The sequence below is a fragment of the Carlito syrichta genome, unplaced genomic scaffold, assembly GCF_000164805.1.
Source record: "Carlito syrichta isolate Samal-C Ts95f unplaced genomic scaffold, Tarsius_syrichta-2.0.1 Scaffold128688, whole genome shotgun sequence".
NCBI classification, from domain to species: Eukaryota; Metazoa; Chordata; class Mammalia; order Primates; family Tarsiidae; genus Carlito; species Carlito syrichta.
Window position 1 is genome coordinate 83913 of NW_007072784.1, and position 18269 is coordinate 102181.

The 18269-nt window shown below is 38.9% G+C and overlaps 1 protein-coding gene across 1 annotated transcript; it reads left to right on the forward strand.

Moving 5' to 3' along the window:
- Positions 1-450: 450 nt before the first annotated feature.
- LOC103250341 (C-C motif chemokine 13) lies at positions 451-17574 on the forward strand. Its single transcript, XM_021707978.1, has 5 exons — positions 451-567; positions 11075-11141; positions 16332-16400; positions 16943-17057; positions 17490-17574. The coding sequence occupies exons 1-5, from the start codon at positions 451-453 to the stop codon at positions 17572-17574; spliced, it is 453 nt and encodes a 150-aa protein (XP_021563653.1).
- Positions 17575-18269: the final 695 nt, after the last annotated feature.

Here is an 18269-nt window from a genome sequence, read left to right on the forward strand (position 1 = left end):
CACAGCCTCCTCTTGGGTACCATCTCGGTCAGGAGTTGACTCAGCAGCACACTTACTTGCCCAAGGCTCTGAAGTGTGGGGGAGTGAACACTCTGGGTGACAATCTTTCATCAATGAAGGGTGGAGGCAGATATTTAAATGTGTCTGCATCCTTCTTTCCAGTGGTTGATTCCAGGAGTCATTCTGTAGGCTTCTCATGTTGTCCCAGAAAAAATGTTTCCATTGTTAGCGGTGTCAATCTTGATAATGCACCATACACTGGCTTCTTTCGTCGCCCATATGATTCTCATTCCTCTCAATCTTGATTCCTGGGGTCTCTTCCCATCTGCAAACAGGTCCTCACCTCAATATCTGTTTTATGGACTCATTGTTTTATATAGTCAATATTTACCCCCCTTCCCCTTGGTCAATGCTTGGATTTCAAGTGGCAAGTTCACTGGGGCTAGGGCCATGAATTCAAGTGGTCACTTTGTTGGTGTCGGGGCTGAGAACAGGACTGAGGACTTACCAGTGTGTTCTTTGCAGTCAGGGCTGGGGCCAAGATGGAATACTCAACCAGCATGCTTGGTAAGGCTGGTCCCAGAGGGCAGCCTGCAAGTCAGGGCCAACAGGCCTGGGGCTAAATTAGCCACATAGCTAGGCGAATGACATGGTAGAAATGAATTGAGCAAACAAGTAAATGTATCAGATATAATGAAAGGCAAGTCACTTCATGTTGCAGAAGCTTCCATAAAAAAATATGGAAAGCTGAAGGGCTAGAAAAACTCTATGATGTTGGCCTGGAGCTGGTTGTATTGGTGTAAACTCATGGTTTTAAGGACAGAAGGAATGAAATAAGAAAGGAAGGAAGCAAGGAAATGGAGAGGTAAACACACACATATATACAAGGTACATGTTGGTTATATTCACTGAGAAAATCTAGAAACAATGGCAGATGGGTAGCAGTTTACACATTAGTGTCCAGTTTATAAATACTATTCTATACTAAAGAAACAAGAACTCCTGGGATAAATGGCTGACACTAGCACTGGACTATCTTGTTGTTTCCAAGAGAAATGAAGTATTTTAAGAACAACAGGGATGTGTCAAAAACATATAAGAACCAATCTGAAAGTCTCACACTGGCCAGTCTGGGACAATTTGATCACCAAAATAAATAAATTTTTAAAATTACAAAATAGTTTATTTTAGCCCATTAAGTAAAATGAAAGAGGATAACGTTTTAACTTAGAATTAAATACTAACCCATAAATACAGAAGGAATGGTAGAGTCAGAAAATCATCATTTGGCAACCATCAGAGTAAAAATTAATTCAGGCAAGAATCATCTACATATGATAAAATTAATGGGTGAAAATCTGATTAGGAACTGACTATCGACATAACCCCAACATATCTCCCCACAGCATAATTAATAATAGCTTATCAATTAATAAGCACAAAATACTTATTAACTAACATATAGAATTAAGAGAACTGCAGACAACAGTTTAACCAAGTAATAAAAGCTAGCATTGCCAGTAATGGGCTAAATTAATCTGTGTGTTTCCTGATATGGTGCGTTGAGAAGAACGCAGCATTGTTTCAATAGCTCTCCTGCTAAAAATACATAAACTGAATCTAATCATGAAAAAAAACCACTAGGCAAATCAAACTGAGAGAGATTCTGCCAAGTAACTGGTCTTACTGTCAAGGTCACAAAGACAAGGAAAGACTGAGGAATAATTCATATTGATGGAGGCTAAAGAGACATGACAGCCAAATGTAACACATGATCTTGAACTGGATCCTGAACTTATAAAGGATGTCTTTGAGACAACAAACAAAAATTTGAATGAGATATTTGGATCAGATAGTAATGTTGGATCAATGTTAATTTTCTGATTGTGATGTTTGTATTATTATTCTGTAGAAGAACTCTTTGTTTTAGGAAATAAACACTGAAGTATTAAGGTATAATCAGTCATTCTGTCTACAACCTAATCTCAAATGATTCAAAAAACTCTTTATGGATAGGTAGATAAATCTATATAATATATGCATGTGTATATAGCTACAAAACATATATATACAGACACACACGCATATACATACATAAATGGACTCAAACTGCTCCACATCTGGTATTGCAGCACTTAGAATTATCATTCTTTTAAAAAGTTAGCCATTCTGATTGCGTGTATAATTTTATCCCATGTGGTTTTAATTTGTATTTTGCTCATGACTAATGAGACTGAACAGTCATTCAAATTTTTTTTGGATATTCTGTTTTATAAGGTTCTAACCTACGTCTTTTTTTCTCCCATTTTTCTTTCTTTTTTGTTTTAGGTTTTTTATTTAAAGATGTGGGGTACAATTCAGGGTTAGGTATACAAATTTTCATTACGCATATACCCTTGTTGATGAGGTGTGTCCACCCCCCCACAGGAGATTCCCACTACTGCCAATCCTGTCCCCACCCTCCCCTGGCAGTTTCCTTTCCTTATAGTATTGTGATAATTGTTCAAGTTCTGCTTATAAGTGAGAACATGTGGTACTCAGTTCTTTGTCTCTGTGATAGGTCACTCAGTACTATAGATTCTAAGTCCATTCAGGTTGCTGTGAAGTTCATAATTTTGTCCTTCGTTATGGCTGCATAATATTCCATCATGTATATGTACCACATTTTTTTTTTGTCCAGTCCTCTTTTGATGAGCAGCATGGTTGGTTTCATGTTTTTGCTACTGTGAACAATGCTACAATAAACATGCATGTGCAGGTATCTTTTTCCTTTCTTTTCTTTTCTTTTTTGAGTTGGCATCTCACTCTGTCACCCAGACTGGAGTGCAGTGGCCGCTCCTGACCACTGCAGCCTCCAGCTGCTGGGCTCCGGCGATCCTTCTGCCTCAGCCTTCCAAGTAGCTGGAACTACAGGCGCGTGCTACACACCTGGCTAATTTTTGATTTCTTGTAGAGATGAGGTCTCGCCAAGTTGCCCAGGCAGGTCTCGAACCCGCGGGCTCAGGCAATTCACTCACCTCAGCCTTCCAAAGCACTAGGATTACAGGCTGAGCCACCGAGCCCGGCTACAGGTATTTTTTTCATAGAGTGATTTGAGTTTTCCTCAGGTATATTCCCAGTAAGGGGATTATAGGGTCATATGAAAGGTTAATTTTTAGATCTTTTAGGAATCACCAAACTGTTTTCCACAGAGGCTGTACTAGTCTACACTCCCATCAACAGTGTAGAAGTGTTCCCTTTTCCCTGCATCCTCTCCAGCATCAGTTGTTTTTTCAAGTTATTGATGATGGCCAGCCTGACTGGAGTTAGGTGGTATCTCAATGTGGTTTTAACTTGCATTTCTTTGATGACTGAACATTTTTCCGTGTATCTGTTTAGCCTATGTCTTTTGTCACTTTTATTTATTGTTGTCTTTTTGTTATGAATTAGAAATATTTTCCACACCTGAATACACCTGAATCTGTTGTCGGGTGTATCAATTGAAATATCTTCTCATAATCTGTGATTTGCATTATTATTCTCTTACGGATGCTTTTTGATAAAAAACAGGATTATAATTTCAATATAGTCCATCTATTATTTTCCTTTGTGGTTAATACTTTAGTTTTCATTTAAGAATACTTTACCACAATGTCTCAAAGATAATCTCTTATGGTATTTTCTAAAAGCTTTATATTTTTTCATTCACATTTAGAGCTACAACCCACCTGGAATTAATTATTGTGGATGTTTAAAGATAGGGACAAAAATTTTATATTTCCCAATAACTATCCCATTGAGCCAGCATTAAACTTGGATGGATTTGGAGTCAATCATACTCAGTGATTTATCACAGAAACAAAGAACTGAGTTCCATATGTTCTCACTCATAAGGTGAGCTTGAACAATTATAATGCTATAAGAAAGTGATTGGCAGTAGTGGAAAACTGTCAGGGGAGGGGGGATGGGACTGACAGCTGGGGGAAACTGCTAGGGGAGGGAGGAGCATACCTCATCAACAAAGGTACCTGCATGATCAGGGTTTATAAATGTAACCCTTAATTGTACCCCACATCTTTATAATAAATAAATTAATTAAAAATAAAGAAAAGAAAAAATTCCTGACTACTTTAGAGTACAAACTTAGTTGTAAATTTAATATCCATATATACCTGATTCTATTTCTGGACTCTCTAATCTATTTCTTTAGTATATTTATCTATTCTTGGTCAATGGCACATTTTAATGATTATAACTTTCTAATAAGTGTCAGTATCTGGTAGTACAAGTTCTACACCTTTGTTCTTTATGATTGTCTTGACTATTTTTGTCTTTTTATTTCTCCTTAAAAAGTTTAGAATAAGCTTATTAATTTTCATGAAATATTTGCTTGGATTTAATTGGGATTACACTGGATTTGTGAGAGAGTTGGCAATCTTATTATACTGACTCTTCCTATTCACATGTGTGGCATATCCCACTGCTTATTCCAGTCTCCTTTAATTTCTCTCAGTAATGCTTAGAAATTTTCTGTGTATTGCACATGTCTTGTCAGATTTATTCTTAGATATTTGGGGTTTCATAAGCTATTGGAAGTCACATCATTTCTGAAATGTCATTTATTAATGTTAGTTGCTTATATGTAAAAGTAAAATCAATGTTTGCATTATGAGCAGGCAATCATGCTAAATTCACTTGATTATTAATAGTTTATCTGTAGACGGATATTTTTCACAAAAACAATGTTTCATGCAAAGAAATGACAGCTTTGTTTCATCCCTTATAATCGTATAAATTTTATTTCAGATTCTTGTATTGTATTCCCTAGGACCTCCAGTGCAATGATGAATAAAAATAGACATTCTTGTCTTCATCCTGCTCTCAAATGAAAGGTTTCAATATTCTACTATAGTCATGCTTGTTTTAGGTGTTTTATAGATACTCTTTATCACATTAAGGAAGTTTCCTACATTTGATAGTTTACTTAGTACCTTTTTTTTGTTTGTTTAGCAAAAATGGCCTTTGAAATTTGACTAATGATTTTTTATTCAAACGATCATATGATTTTTCTACTTTATTTTGTAATTGTGGTGAAGTACATTCATTGGTGTTCCAATTTTAAAATAAGCTGGTATTTTAAAAATCAAATTAATCTATTTATAATATATTGTTATTTCAGATATCCCTGGATTCCATTTGCTAATATTTTATTCAGGACTGTCATACCTATGCTCATAAAAGATATTGGCCTATAATTTTTTTTCTTGAAAGTTCTTCTCAGCGTTTGCCATCAACATTGTAGTGATCTTGTAAAATGAACTACAATGTGTTCCTTATTTAATTATTCTCTGAAAAAAAGTTTTTATAAAATTAGTATGTTTACCTTGTTTAATGGTAAAAAGTAAAGAACCCTGGAATTTCTCTGTAAAAATGTTTTAAATTACAGATTCAATTACTTAGTGGATATGAAATACTAAAACATCCTATCTTTTTTGTTTATCTTTAATCAACTGTTTTTTCTCAAATTTTATCCATTTCATAAAATCTTCAAATACATTGATCTGAAGTTGCTCACAATATCTTGCTTATTAGTTTATAATAGTTATAGTCCCTGTACTAATATTTCCTTTTTGGTATCTAATATTGCTAAATTGTGACTTTTTGCATTTTATTCATTGATCATTTGTACGAGGGAATTCACATTTTATTAATCTTTTCAAATAACAAACTTTTTGTTTTGGTGTTTTTCTTCATTGTGTATTTATTTTCTATTTTTATTCATTTCTATTTTTATTCTTTTCTTCTACTTTTTGGATTTGATTTTCCACCCTTTTTCTAATTCTTGATATTAATACTTAGATTACTGGTTTTAAGCTTTTCTTTTTAATACATGCATTTCATTCTATGACTTAAACACAGCTTTTGCTATGTCCCACAAATATTAATATGACACATTTTAGTCATAATTTATTTCAAAATATATTCTCTATTTCCATTGTGATGTCTTCCTTAATATATGGGTTATTTAGATGAACATGGTTAAATTTTCAAGCTTCAAGATATTAGAAAAATTTATCATTTTGTTGTTGGTATTAATTTAACTCCATAATGGATTGGGAACACATACTAAATATTTTCAAATCTATTATATTTGTTGAGTCTAGCTTTATAGTCTAGCATATAATCAATTTGATAAATGTTCCATGTGCATTTATTTTAAATGGCTATTCTGAAGTTGTTAGGTGCAGAATGTCAACTAGGTATATGTTGTTACACTATTTTTCTACTCTTATGACGTTTTCAGAAAGAAAAAAAAGAAAGGTTAGTGAATTTGTTGCCAGAATAACAACATTTCACTATGAGAAAATCTAAAGGCTTAAGGGAAATGATCCTGAAAGCACAGATCTTCCAGAAGTAAAGAACAATAACATCAAAGGTCAGGAGCTAGACAAGAATTTCTCATTTCTTTTCAATGTTGTTCTCAAGGTCCTAAGTAGTGTGATAAGGCAAGAAAAAAGAAATAGAGACACGAATATTAGAAAGAAAGAATTTAAAATGTCACACACAGTTGACATATTATATATGTATAAAATACAAGGAAATCTAAAAAAACTACAAGAACTAATAAGTGAATTTCTCAAGATCACTGAAATTAAGTTAATACAAAAAATAGGTTGAATTCCTATATACTATTAAGAAATTAGGAAATTTAAGTTTTAAAATTCCATTTATTTTGTCACCAAAAATATAAAATATGTAAGAATAAATTTGACAACAGATGTGTGAGTTCTCTATACTGAGAACTACTGCACATACCTAAAGGAAAATAAATAAGAACCTAAATAAATGGAAAACTTTTCTTAGTCAAGCTTTATGGAGTACAAGTTTCAATAATATTAAGATATCAACTTAGTATTAAGAGTCAATGCAATCCCAATTCAGTTACCATGGTTTCTTATATAGAAATTTATATGAACATGCAAAGGATCCAGACTAGTCAAAACAATCTTGACAGAAACAAAAAAACAAAGTTGAAGGATGTGCACTACCAGATCTCAAGACTTAATATAAGGTAACAATAATTAGGATAGTGTAGTATTGGCAGTATTAGCATAAGGATAGACAAACAGATCAATAGAACAAGTAGAGCGTTTAGAAATATGTGGGTGTATATCTAATTATATATAAATATATATATTCTATCTATATATAGATAGAGATAGATCTGTATTAGTCAGGATTCGTCATGAAATATATATATATATATATATAGAGAGAGAGAGAGAGAGAGAGAGTGTGTGTGTGTGTGTGTGTGTAGAGAGAGAGAGAGAGGAAAAAAAGAGATGCATAATTAAAGATTGGCTCACACAGTTATGGAAGCTGACATGTCTTAACATCTGCAAGGTCGGGCTGGGTGGCTCAGCCTGTAATCCCGCTCCTTTGGGAGGCTGAGGTGAGTGGATTACCTGAGCCCGCGGGTTCGAGACCCGCCTGGGCAGCGAGACCTCATCTCTACAATAAATCAAAAAATCAGCCAGGGGTGGTAGTGCATGCCTGTAATTCCAGCTACTCAGAAGGCTGAGGCGGAAGGATCGCCGGAGCCCAGCAGGTCGAGGCTGCGGTGGCCAGGAGCGGCCACTGCACTCCAGTCTGGGCGACAGAGTGAGACTCCAACTCAAAAATAAAATAAAATAAAATAAAAAGATCTGCAAGGTGAGTAAGCAAGCTGGAGACTCAAGAGAGCTCGCTGTATAGTTCCATTCCAAATACAAAGGCCTGAGAACCATGTGAGCTGACGATGTAGTTCCAGCCCAAAGTCCAGCAGACTGGAGACCCAGGAAGAGTCAATGTTTCAGTTTCAGTCTACAGGCATGAAAAAAACTGATGTCCCAGTTGGCATCAGGGGAAAGAATTCTCTTCTACTCAGAACTCAACCTTTTGTACAATTCAACCCTTCAACTGATCAAATGAGGCTCATTCACATTAGGGAAAGCAATCTACTTTACCTAATCTACCAATTTAAATATTAATCTCATCCAAAAACTCTCTCTCTTATGGCATGGGCATTTGGGGTTTTGATCACACACATACACACACATTTGATTCTTAAGAAGGTTACCAATACAATGAAGAAATCAGAAGTCTCTCAAATAAAGTATGCTGGAGCAAACAGATATGTCTGTATGGAAAAAATAAACTTCTCCCTTACCTCACACTGAAGACAGAAATTAATGTAAGATGGATCATAAACTTAGATATAAAATCTAAATGCAGAAAACACCTAGAAGAAAGCGCAGGAGAATATTTTTCAACTTGGGATAGAAAATGATTTCTTAAACAAAACATAGAACACGTAGCCATAAAATTTGTAAATGTATAAATCTAAACTTAATCAAAATTGAAAATAACTATTAATCAGAAGACATGTAAGAAAGTAAAAAGACAAGCTAAAAACTAGGAGAAGATATATTGTATTACATGTAAGCTAGTTCAATCCAGTCTATGTAAATAATTCTTACAAATTAATAAGAAAAAGAAAACAACCCAATTAAAAATGGAAAAATAGAACAGCCATTTCACAAAATAAAATATTCAAATAGCCAATAAACATAAAAAAGAACTCAACATCACAAGTAATCAGGAAAATGCAATTGAATACAAAATAAAATATTACTACAAACCCACCAAAATAGCTAAAATAGAAAAGCATGATAGTGCCAAGTATTAGAAATGTATCACAAATGGAAATCATATGTGTTGCTGGTGAAGTTTGCAAAACTATTTGGCAGTTTGTAATAAAATAAAATAAAACATATGTTTATTTAATGACCTAAAAATCCCATTTCTAAGTAAATATTTAAGATAAATGAGTTCATAAGTCTGCAAAAATATTTGAATAGGAATCTTCCTAGCAACTCGATCCATAACAGCTCAAAACTGGAAGCATCCCAGGGGTCTAGAAAAATGAATAAACAAACTGGAGTATGTTCATAAAGTGAAATACTACTTGGTAGCAAACAGAACAAACAACTGATATGTTTTTTAGAAACACTACATTGAACACGGGAGTTCAGACACAGAAAAGTGCATAGCATATGATTACATTTATGTGAATTTCAAGAACAGATAATCAATGGTAGCAGAAGTCAAAAGAGTGATTACTTCTAGAAGGTGGAGGTAGAAGTTCAGCCTTGATGAGTTAAAAGATCAACTTTGATGTGAGTGCTGGTTATATGTTGCATACGTAGATTAAAAGCCAGACTACATTGGTAAGATTTGTGAATATTATTGCATGTGTAATACACAAATATGTCAATGACAAATCTGAAAATAAGTTTTTAATGGTCTGAATCTACTCATACTATTGATTCAGCCAGTCCACTTCCATGTCCATAAAGTAAACAACAATATTGATAAAGATTGCTTATGTGCATCATGGCATCATTTAGAATGCCAAATAGCATGATACGGCCTAGATAAGTTACAGTGCTTCTGTTTAGCAGATGACTATTCTTTCACTGAGATATTAAGCTATTGAATCGCCACGCTGTTTTCCACAGAAGTCGTATTAGTTTACATTCCCACCAACAGTGTAAAAGTGTTCCCTTTTCCTTGCATCCTCTCCGGCATCTGTTGTTTTTTGAGTTGTTGATGACGGCCATCCTGACTGGAGTTAGGTGGTATCTCAGTGTGCTTTAACTTTGCATTTCTTTGATGATTAGTGAGACTGACCATTTTTTCAAGTATTGGTTGACTGCTCACATGTCTTCTTTTGAGAAATGTCTATTCATATCTTTTGCCCACTTTTTAATAGGGCTGTTTGTTGTTTTCTCTTCAGCACGTTTGAGTTCCTTGGAGATCCTGGATGTTAGACTTTGTCAGATATACAGTTGGCAAATATTTTTTCCCAGTCTGTGGGCTGTCTCCCTACTCTCTTGGTGGTTTCTTTTGCTTTGCAGAAGCTTTTCAGTTTGATGAGGTCCCACTTGTCGATCTTATCTCTTATGGCATGGGCATTTGGGGTTTTGATCCGGAATTGGTTGCCAGTTCCAATTTCCATAAGGGCATCTCCTGTATTTTTTAAGGTTCTTACAGTTTGAAGTTTTATGTTTAGATGTTTGATCTAGTGTGCCGAATCCTAAAAGATCTAAAAATTGACCTTCCATATGACCCCATGATCCCCCTTCTGAGAATATATCCAGAGGAACTCAAGCCACTCTATGAAAAAGATACCTGCACATGCATGTTTATTGTGCATTATTCACAACAGATGGACTTAGAGTCTATAATACTCAGCGATCTATCACAGAGACAAAGAACATTTCTCACTTATAAGCAAACCCTGGACAATTATCATACTGTAAGAAAGGGATAATCAGTAATGGAAAACAGCCAGGGGAACAGGGGACACACTTCATTATCAATGAGAGTACCTGATCTCAAACCAGGTGACCAAAGTGAGGCCCACACTTTACCAGTTGTACACCTAACCATGAATTGTACTCCACATCTTTAAAATAAATTTTTTGAAAAAATATTTAAGCTATCGAAAGATATCAAATGACTTTTGACATAGCATTAATTCACGAACTGAAACTAATCTGTATCTAGTAAAATCCCTAATACTGTCACATGGAAAGAATACAGGAACAAACACAGTTTTTCCTGTAGTTCCGTCCCAATGCTGTATGTGCAAATTATTTTATAGTATTTTTATACTTTCCAGTATACACTTCCTAAGTATTCTAGGTCATCATATATTATTTTTTTAAAAGTTTCTACAAAATGCTGCCCTAATAGAAAAGCTTCCCTTTCCTTGCTCATTCTCAGTACCAGAGTATGCTGAATACAAGACTGTTCCTGTTGGCAGTTTCCATTTGGTCCTGGGAAGGGGCAGCCCAGGCAGTCACCCTGGGAGTTCCCCAGAAGGAAAGGGAAGCAGAAACTAGAAACTGTAAACACTGAAATTGGCAACTCAAGGACTGGTAAAATGCCAAGTCCCCACTGGAGACATGGATAGGACACGCTTCAATTTGCCTAAAATAACCCTGTTTTTGTTTTTGTTTTTGTTTTTGTTTTCCTGTCTGGTTTTCAGTATAAAGTTTGTGACAGTCCTCTTACCGAGAATGAGACTTGTGGCTTCCAAGGCCCTCAGATCATGGGTAAGGACTCATTTTTTGCTGGTCTCAAGAATGCCCAGAAGGAAGACTGGGTTTACCAAGTAGAAGTAGTAAGGCTTGCCCTGGAAGGTCATCAACCATTTATTTCAGAGTAAGTTTCGGCCCCTTGGAAATCTATGCAGCCTGGGAAGTCTTCATAAATGAGGCATTGATTTAAACCCAGTACCAAACAATTCCTGTTTGGGTGACATGGGAAAAAATATTATAGGTGGGTGGGAAATTATAAGAAAGGATGGAGAGAGGAGTGAAGGTGCTATGAAGGAAGAAGTAAGGAAGTGGTCTTGCAACGTTTTCATGAGCAAAGCACGGACCTGCCTCTCCGCATCCCAATGGCAGTATTCTCTTCCTCAGCAGACTTGACTATCCCTGGAAAAACCCAGTCTTGGGGGCTGAGAATACCGATTCATGCGATTTGTGCTGGCTTTCTCCCTTTTCAGTAGCTACTCCAGCAGTCAGACGTGTCCTACAGAATGGAAAGGTTGCACCATCAATACTCCCCAGAACCTTAAAGAATGAGATGAGAAGACAGGGGCAAGTCTGGGTACAGGGTGCCCCAGCTGTGCTTCCCTGAGCAGTTTTAATCTGTTACTGATCAGGACTTTTCCATAAGTGAGAATTGACTTCAGCAGGTAAACAAGTCCCTGAAAACCACAACATTGCACACATTAGCCAGCTCTACTATATTTCAGATGGTAGGCACTAAGATTACCCAGTGCTATTGTAGACAGATGGCAGGATTCTTGGGTACCAAGATTCTACAGCAACATAATGATTATAAAATCACAGGATTCTATAGAGCTAGAAGACTTCTGTTATATAAAGATTATTGGATTGGAAAACAACTAGCTGAACGTCTGCTCTGGACATAACTGCATAACTGAAATAAGACCTTCATAAGCTCTCACTCTGACTGTCAACTAGGGTGGATTTTTGGGTCTCCACAGAGTACCATCCATTCAGAACCATCATCAGATAATTTCAGAACGTCTCACTATTTCCTTCCCCAGTGCAGTCACCCTGCTTTATGGCAGCAGGTTCCTCTGGAAAAGTTGTGGAGGAAGACTTACAGTATATGACCTATGGGTTGCCAGATTTAGCAAGAGGCTATTCTATTCTAAAAAATCATTCCCTGTTTATTTGAAATTCAGATCTAAGTATCCTATATTTCATCTGGCAAGTCAGCGTTGCAAGGCTTTTTCTTGAAGAGACCTGGCCCTACCCTTCCCAGCAAGGGTCTTCAGGTCTGTGAAGTGACTTAAATCTGATAACTGGGTAAGACACAGGAGTTTCTTTTACAGGGACTTGAACTAGCTTCCTGCTCCCTAGAATTGAAAGTCAAGCAGCGCCTTTGTAAGCATTTCATTTATTTCATTTCTAGGAATCCCATAATCATTGCTACAAATCCCTGCCAATCAAAGCTCTGGCCCTGTTGCTTCTTGGGGTAATTGTGCCCACCCTGTCTCTGCTGTTTAATGAGCGCCACCACCCTGCTTCTGCTGCACCTGGATTCTGTTCTTCCTGCTGACATCAGCAAACCCAGGTCCATTGCAGCAGTAGTTCTCTGAGAGCAGCGCTCAGACCAGCAGCATCAGTATCACCTGAGAACTTGTTAGGAATGCAAATTATTGGCACTGTGCTAAACACTTTCCATGCATAATCCTACTGACTTTCCCATCTTCATAATGAAGCTCACTAGATTATCAGTCAGTTTCCTCTGGAAGCTCAGAGAGAAAAGCAAATTGCTCTAAATCATGTAACCGGTAAATGTTGGATATAGGACTTGAACCATGCCTGACTGACTCCAAATCCCAGGTTCCTAAACACACAGTCTCTCTTCTGTACTATTAAGCCCGAATCACAGGCAAGAACAAACAGGAGTTTTTACAGTTGGATTTAAATGTCCCCTCACCCACTCAATTTCCAGGAAAGCATAGGGGTGTGTGTGGGGGAGTGAATTTTAAGGGTGTTAGACTGAGAATAGCATGGGGCTCAATTAGCCAAATTCAGAATTTAATGTACTTGCACAAGTACCTGGGAGTGATGTCAATGGTCAGCTAGATTGGCTAACTGAAGTCTGACTTAAAAAGAAACCCACAGTTAACGAAGTTGGAATGTCCAAACTTCCCTGGAATATTACGAAAGCGTCGCAAAGGCTCAGGGAAGTGGATCTATTGGAATGAATCTATTCTGCACAAGTTGCTTAGCCACCCCCTGACTGCACTCCCAGTGGAGCCCAGGGAAACCCTCCCTTTATCAAGGTGTTAAAAAATGCTTTGATGAGGTTGTGGGAGCAGGGCAGCATCCTTCAAAGCTCAGTGGTGGCTATTCTCTATGGATCAGCAGGGACAATGAGGCATGCTCTAATCCCATGCCTCTTAAACTTTGTGTATATCAGGGTCACCTGGAGGGCTTGTTAAAGCACAGTCTGCTGTGCCACTAGTGTGGTAATTTGTGCAATCATGATGCCACCAGACGCTATTACTATGCCCCTTTGCACAGTGCTCCTAAAATATGTGAGCAATCCAATCCCAGAATCCCATTTGAAAGGTCTATTTCCTGAGGCCACTTCTGGATACACAAGTCGATGTCAGTCAGGGTCCCAGCAAGAAATAGATGACACTTAAACTGGAAGAATTTGAGAAGGATTTATTCAAGAAGCTATTTACAAATATGTGCGTGGGTATAGAGTAACTACCAGCATACTCTGGAGACTGGTAAGAACATGGTTATCACCACCCCCGCCCAGATCTGAAGAGGAAAGGTAGGGGATATCTTCCATAAACCTCCCCAAGCCTGAATAAATTCATGGAGATTCTCTTTTTTAATTTTTTTTAATTTTAAAGATGTAGGGTACAATTCAGGGTTAAGTATGCAAACGTTGATTATGCAGGTATCCTTATTGATGAGGTGTGTCCCTCCTTCCCCTAGCAGTTTCCCTCAACTGCCAATCTTACCCACCCACCCCCGCAGTTTCCCACTACTGCCAATCTCTTTCTTATAGTATTATGATAATGGTTCAAGGTCCGCTTATGAGTGAGAACATACAGTACTCTGTTCTTTTTTTGGTGATAGATCACTGAGTATGATCGACTCTAAATCTATCCAAGTTGCTGCAAAGTCCATATGTTTGTTCTTCTTTATGGCAGCATAAAATTTATGGAGATCATCTTGAAAGAACTTAAAACCATTGGTTAAGGGATGCCTCCAGGCTGAGGTACACAGGGAGACCTCAGAGGAAGAAATACCTCAACTTAACTATTCCCACCCAATATCCTGAGGGGCTCCCTAGTGTCCAAATTCAACCCAGAGGTAGAAAGTCAGCAATTCCACAGATGTAACCCACCCAGGTTGGCTTCCCAGGGCAGAGAATAGGATGGAAAAAAATAGGATATGTGTCTGAAGGGACAAGCTTGTAATCTCCTTTTCTACTGCAGGCCTCGACAAGTTTTTGTGTCAATGTTATGTAAGACTCAAAACGAACTGAATAGTGCACACTCTTTTCATATTCTCTGGAAGAGATTGCACAAGACTGGAATTATCAGTTCCTTGAATGCTTAGAGAAATTAGCTGTTAAAGCCCTCTGAGCCCAGAGGAGGTTTTGTGAGAATATTTTCAATTACTGATTCAATTTCTTTAATAGTTTTCAGATTACTTTTTATTTTTCATTTCTTCTTGCAATCTGGCAAGTTATATTTTTGGGAAATTTATCTATTTCCTCTAAATTAAATTTTTTGGCATACGACTCTTCTATTTTCTTTTTGGTGCCTGCAGTCTCTGTGGTGATTTTTTTTTTTTTTTCCCTGCTAGGGGTTATTTGTGCCTTTTTTCTTTTTTTCAGTCAGTCCAAGAGAATTTTAACTTCATTATAAGCTTGCCAAAGAACCAACTTGGGCTTCATCAATCTTTTCTAATATATGTTGTTTTCTAGTCCTCTAATCTTCGCTCTTTATTTCCTTCCCTTTACTTCCACTAGGCTTGTTTTGATACAGTGGATAGCAGGGGGAAGAGTATTCCAGAAAGGCACAAAAAGTAAACAAAGTCTTAGAGCCAGGAGTGAGCAAGGAAGGAGCATGTTTAGTGAATCCAAGTGCCCTCCTGCCTCCACCCCTCCCCCCTCTCACCTTTGTCCCCCCCACACACACCCTTCCCACCCCCACCATCTCCAGGCCCTACTGCAGCACTTCCTTCCCCAGCTCCTATCTTACAGGTGTGTGCCCTTCAAAGGAGGGGGCCAGGAACAGGAGTGAACAGTCCACTTCTTTGCTCTGAGGTCCACACCATCCCCTCCCATCAACAGCTCTAGAAACCCAATAGTCCTTCCTTGAAACAAGGGGCTAAATCAGAGATTTTCATGCCATGCACCTCTGGGACCCTACCCACCCACCTCCAGGCCATCCCAGAGCAAGAATGAAGCCTAAGTTCTGACTCCAAGAAGATAGGAGAGGGACAGTATGTGATGTAGGGAACCCCTATCATCAGAATCTGACATAATCTGGCTCAAGTATTAGATTTCCACATAAAATTTGCCTTGGAAAAGGACTTCTGCAGCTAAATGAAAGTTTGAAACTACCCTGGAGATTAAACGTAAACAGGCTAGCTTCCTCTTCCAGCTTCCCCACTCACTTCCCATGAGACTTTGGGCAAGTTATTTAAGCTCTCTGCATCTCAGTTTACTCATCTATGAAGTGGATGTGATGATAATAATAATATGTACCTCTTCAGACTAAATACATAACACATACAAAGCCCTCAGCGCAGTGCTCTTTCTCTGCAAGAATTGTTTTTTATTGTTTTCTTTCTCATGTTGGAGGAATTAAGTGTGGAACAGCTCCTCAGATGGTGTCCTATGGTAAGTGCCTGTGTCACATCTGTGCCCTTCCCTTCTCTCTGGCTCCCGATGGCCTGTGCAGCCAGAAGGAAACAGTGTCGTTGCTGCTGCAGCCCAGAACTGCCCTCTTGCAATTCCTGGAAAATTCTTTGGCGCCCAGCTCCAGTTCAATAGATTCAAGAGCCCCCTTCAACCCAACTTGACCATGCCCTTACCTAGGTAAAGGTCTTCTGAGAGCTCCAACCTCTCCGCTTCCTGTAAGAAGCAGGCAGAACAACCAGAAGAACAGAGAGACCAAGACCAATTCAGAAGCTGAAGCTCATCCCTCGCCCTCTGACATGAAGGTCTCTGTCCACTTCTGTGCCTCCTGTTCACAGCAGCCGACTTCAGCCCGCAGGGGTTTGCTCAGCCAGGTAAGTCAGCCTCTCTCCCTCCTTCTCTCCCTCCCTTTCCTTCCATTTATCTCTTCTTCTAGGAAACCCCAAGCCAGAGTCCACCCACTTCTGAGCAGCAAGGCTCCTCAGAGTTTCTCTTTAACACCTACTTTTAAGAAGGAAAGTTGAAGTCCAGTTTGGGAACAGGGTGACCCCACCTACCCACCTCCGAGTCATCACAGAGCAAGACTCCCAATCCAAGGCCCATGCTCTGACTCAGCTGATCGTCCCACACGCCGCAGATCCGGGACAATATCCAGGACCTGTCCCCCGGTCTCCCCCAGTTGAAGGTGACGTCTCCCCACTATGAAGTTGAGACTTTGAAATCTTGAACCACATGTCACAGGTTCCACTTCACCTCGGGGCCGAGGGGAGGAGCACTGGATTTCATGATGGGTAAGATCCACTGCTGCCTCTTTGCTTTGTGTTGCCTTCCCTTACACACACTTCCTGCTGCATTCAGGCTGAGAAGAGCCTAGCACATTCTCAAAGGCTTTTTTTCTTTGTGCCTTTATTTCCAGATGCACTCAATCTCCCCACCACCTGCTGCTTCATATTTAATAGTAAGAAGATCCCCTTGCAGCGGCTGAAGAGTTATCAAATCACCAGCAGCCAGTGTGCCCAGAAGGCTGTCAGGTGGGTAGAAAAACCTGGCTCACATCAACCCTCCCCACCCCCACATCCCCCAATCCAAAGTTCTGCCCCGGAAGACAGAGACTGACTTGGGATCTTACACTCAGAGGGTAAGATCTGACCAGACTCTGTAATGCAAATTCTCCAGACAGTATAAACAAGGGCTGGAAACTTCCCATGCTCTGCTCTCTGGATCAACACCAGACCTTACCCTCCCGATGGCATTAGCAAATGCCAGGATCCCTTCCCCAGGAACAACAAGAGCAGCAGCTGCCTCCAGAGACCTTGTCTGTCCACATACCTCCTTCCTCCTGTCCCCAAATGGCCCTTCACCTGCAGCAAGTGGACCAGGCAAGTTTAGAGCCCAGTGAGTCATCCCCTGGGTAAAACCCTCCAAGGGTTCCATCTAATGGGCCAGGCCTCCTTTATCCACAGCTTCAGAAACGAGGTGGCCAAGGAGATCCATGCTGACACTAAGGAGAAGTGGGTGCAGCACCACATGAACCAACTGACAGCCTAAAGACTTGAACTCTGCCACCCACACGGAGACCAAGCCAGGATCTGAGACATGACTCTCCCATTCTCCTCCAGCCTCCCCTCTGTAATCCTGAATTACTTTCCCATAATTTTCAAGTATGATGACGTTTTGTGACGTAAAATGTACTATGTCTTTAGAAATATTTCCTATTATTTGAATTGTGGCAGATTTGGGGTTTCTTTTGAATATTGTAAACTTTTTTTTAGCAAGGGCTTGAGCAGACTGCCTTCTGCCTGTGAGCCCTGGCTCCTGCCCCTGTAGGCTATGGGCAGTGGGTTTCTCTCCTGCTCTCAGGGTTGAGAGTGTGACTGCATGACCCAAGGGTGTGAAGGGACATTGCAATTTAAGGGAGACAGCACCTTGAGAATGAGAGGTGTTGCTTCAAACGTCATTAAGGAAAACGAATGTGATAGTAGGACTGCTGACCTCTTGCAGAAAATACAGTTTTTAATTAAAAATCTCTTATCAGGAACAGAATTGAGATTCCAGAAGCAAAACCTCAATTTCTCAACCAACTCATCTTCGACAAAGCCCCCACCACCTACCAATGGGGAGAGGAGAACCTATTCAGTAAATGGTGCTGGGAAAACTGGCTGACCACATGCAGAAGATTGAAACAGGACCCCTACCTATCCCCATGCACAAAGGTTAACTCCAAATGGATCAGAGACCTAAAT

Excerpts from the sequence above, each read along its gene's own strand:
- LOC103250341 (XM_021707978.1), top strand. The coding sequence starts at position 451 with ATGAATTCAAGTGGTCACTTTGTTGGTGTCGGGGCTGAGAACAGGACT. Across the intron at positions 568-11,074 it reads ATACTCAACCAGCATGCTTG|TATAAAGTTTGTGACAGTCC; the intron begins GTAAGGCTGGTC and ends TCTGGTTTTCAG. Across the intron at positions 16,401-16,942 it reads GCAGGGGTTTGCTCAGCCAG|ATGCACTCAATCTCCCCACC; the intron begins GTAAGTCAGCCT and ends CTTTATTTCCAG.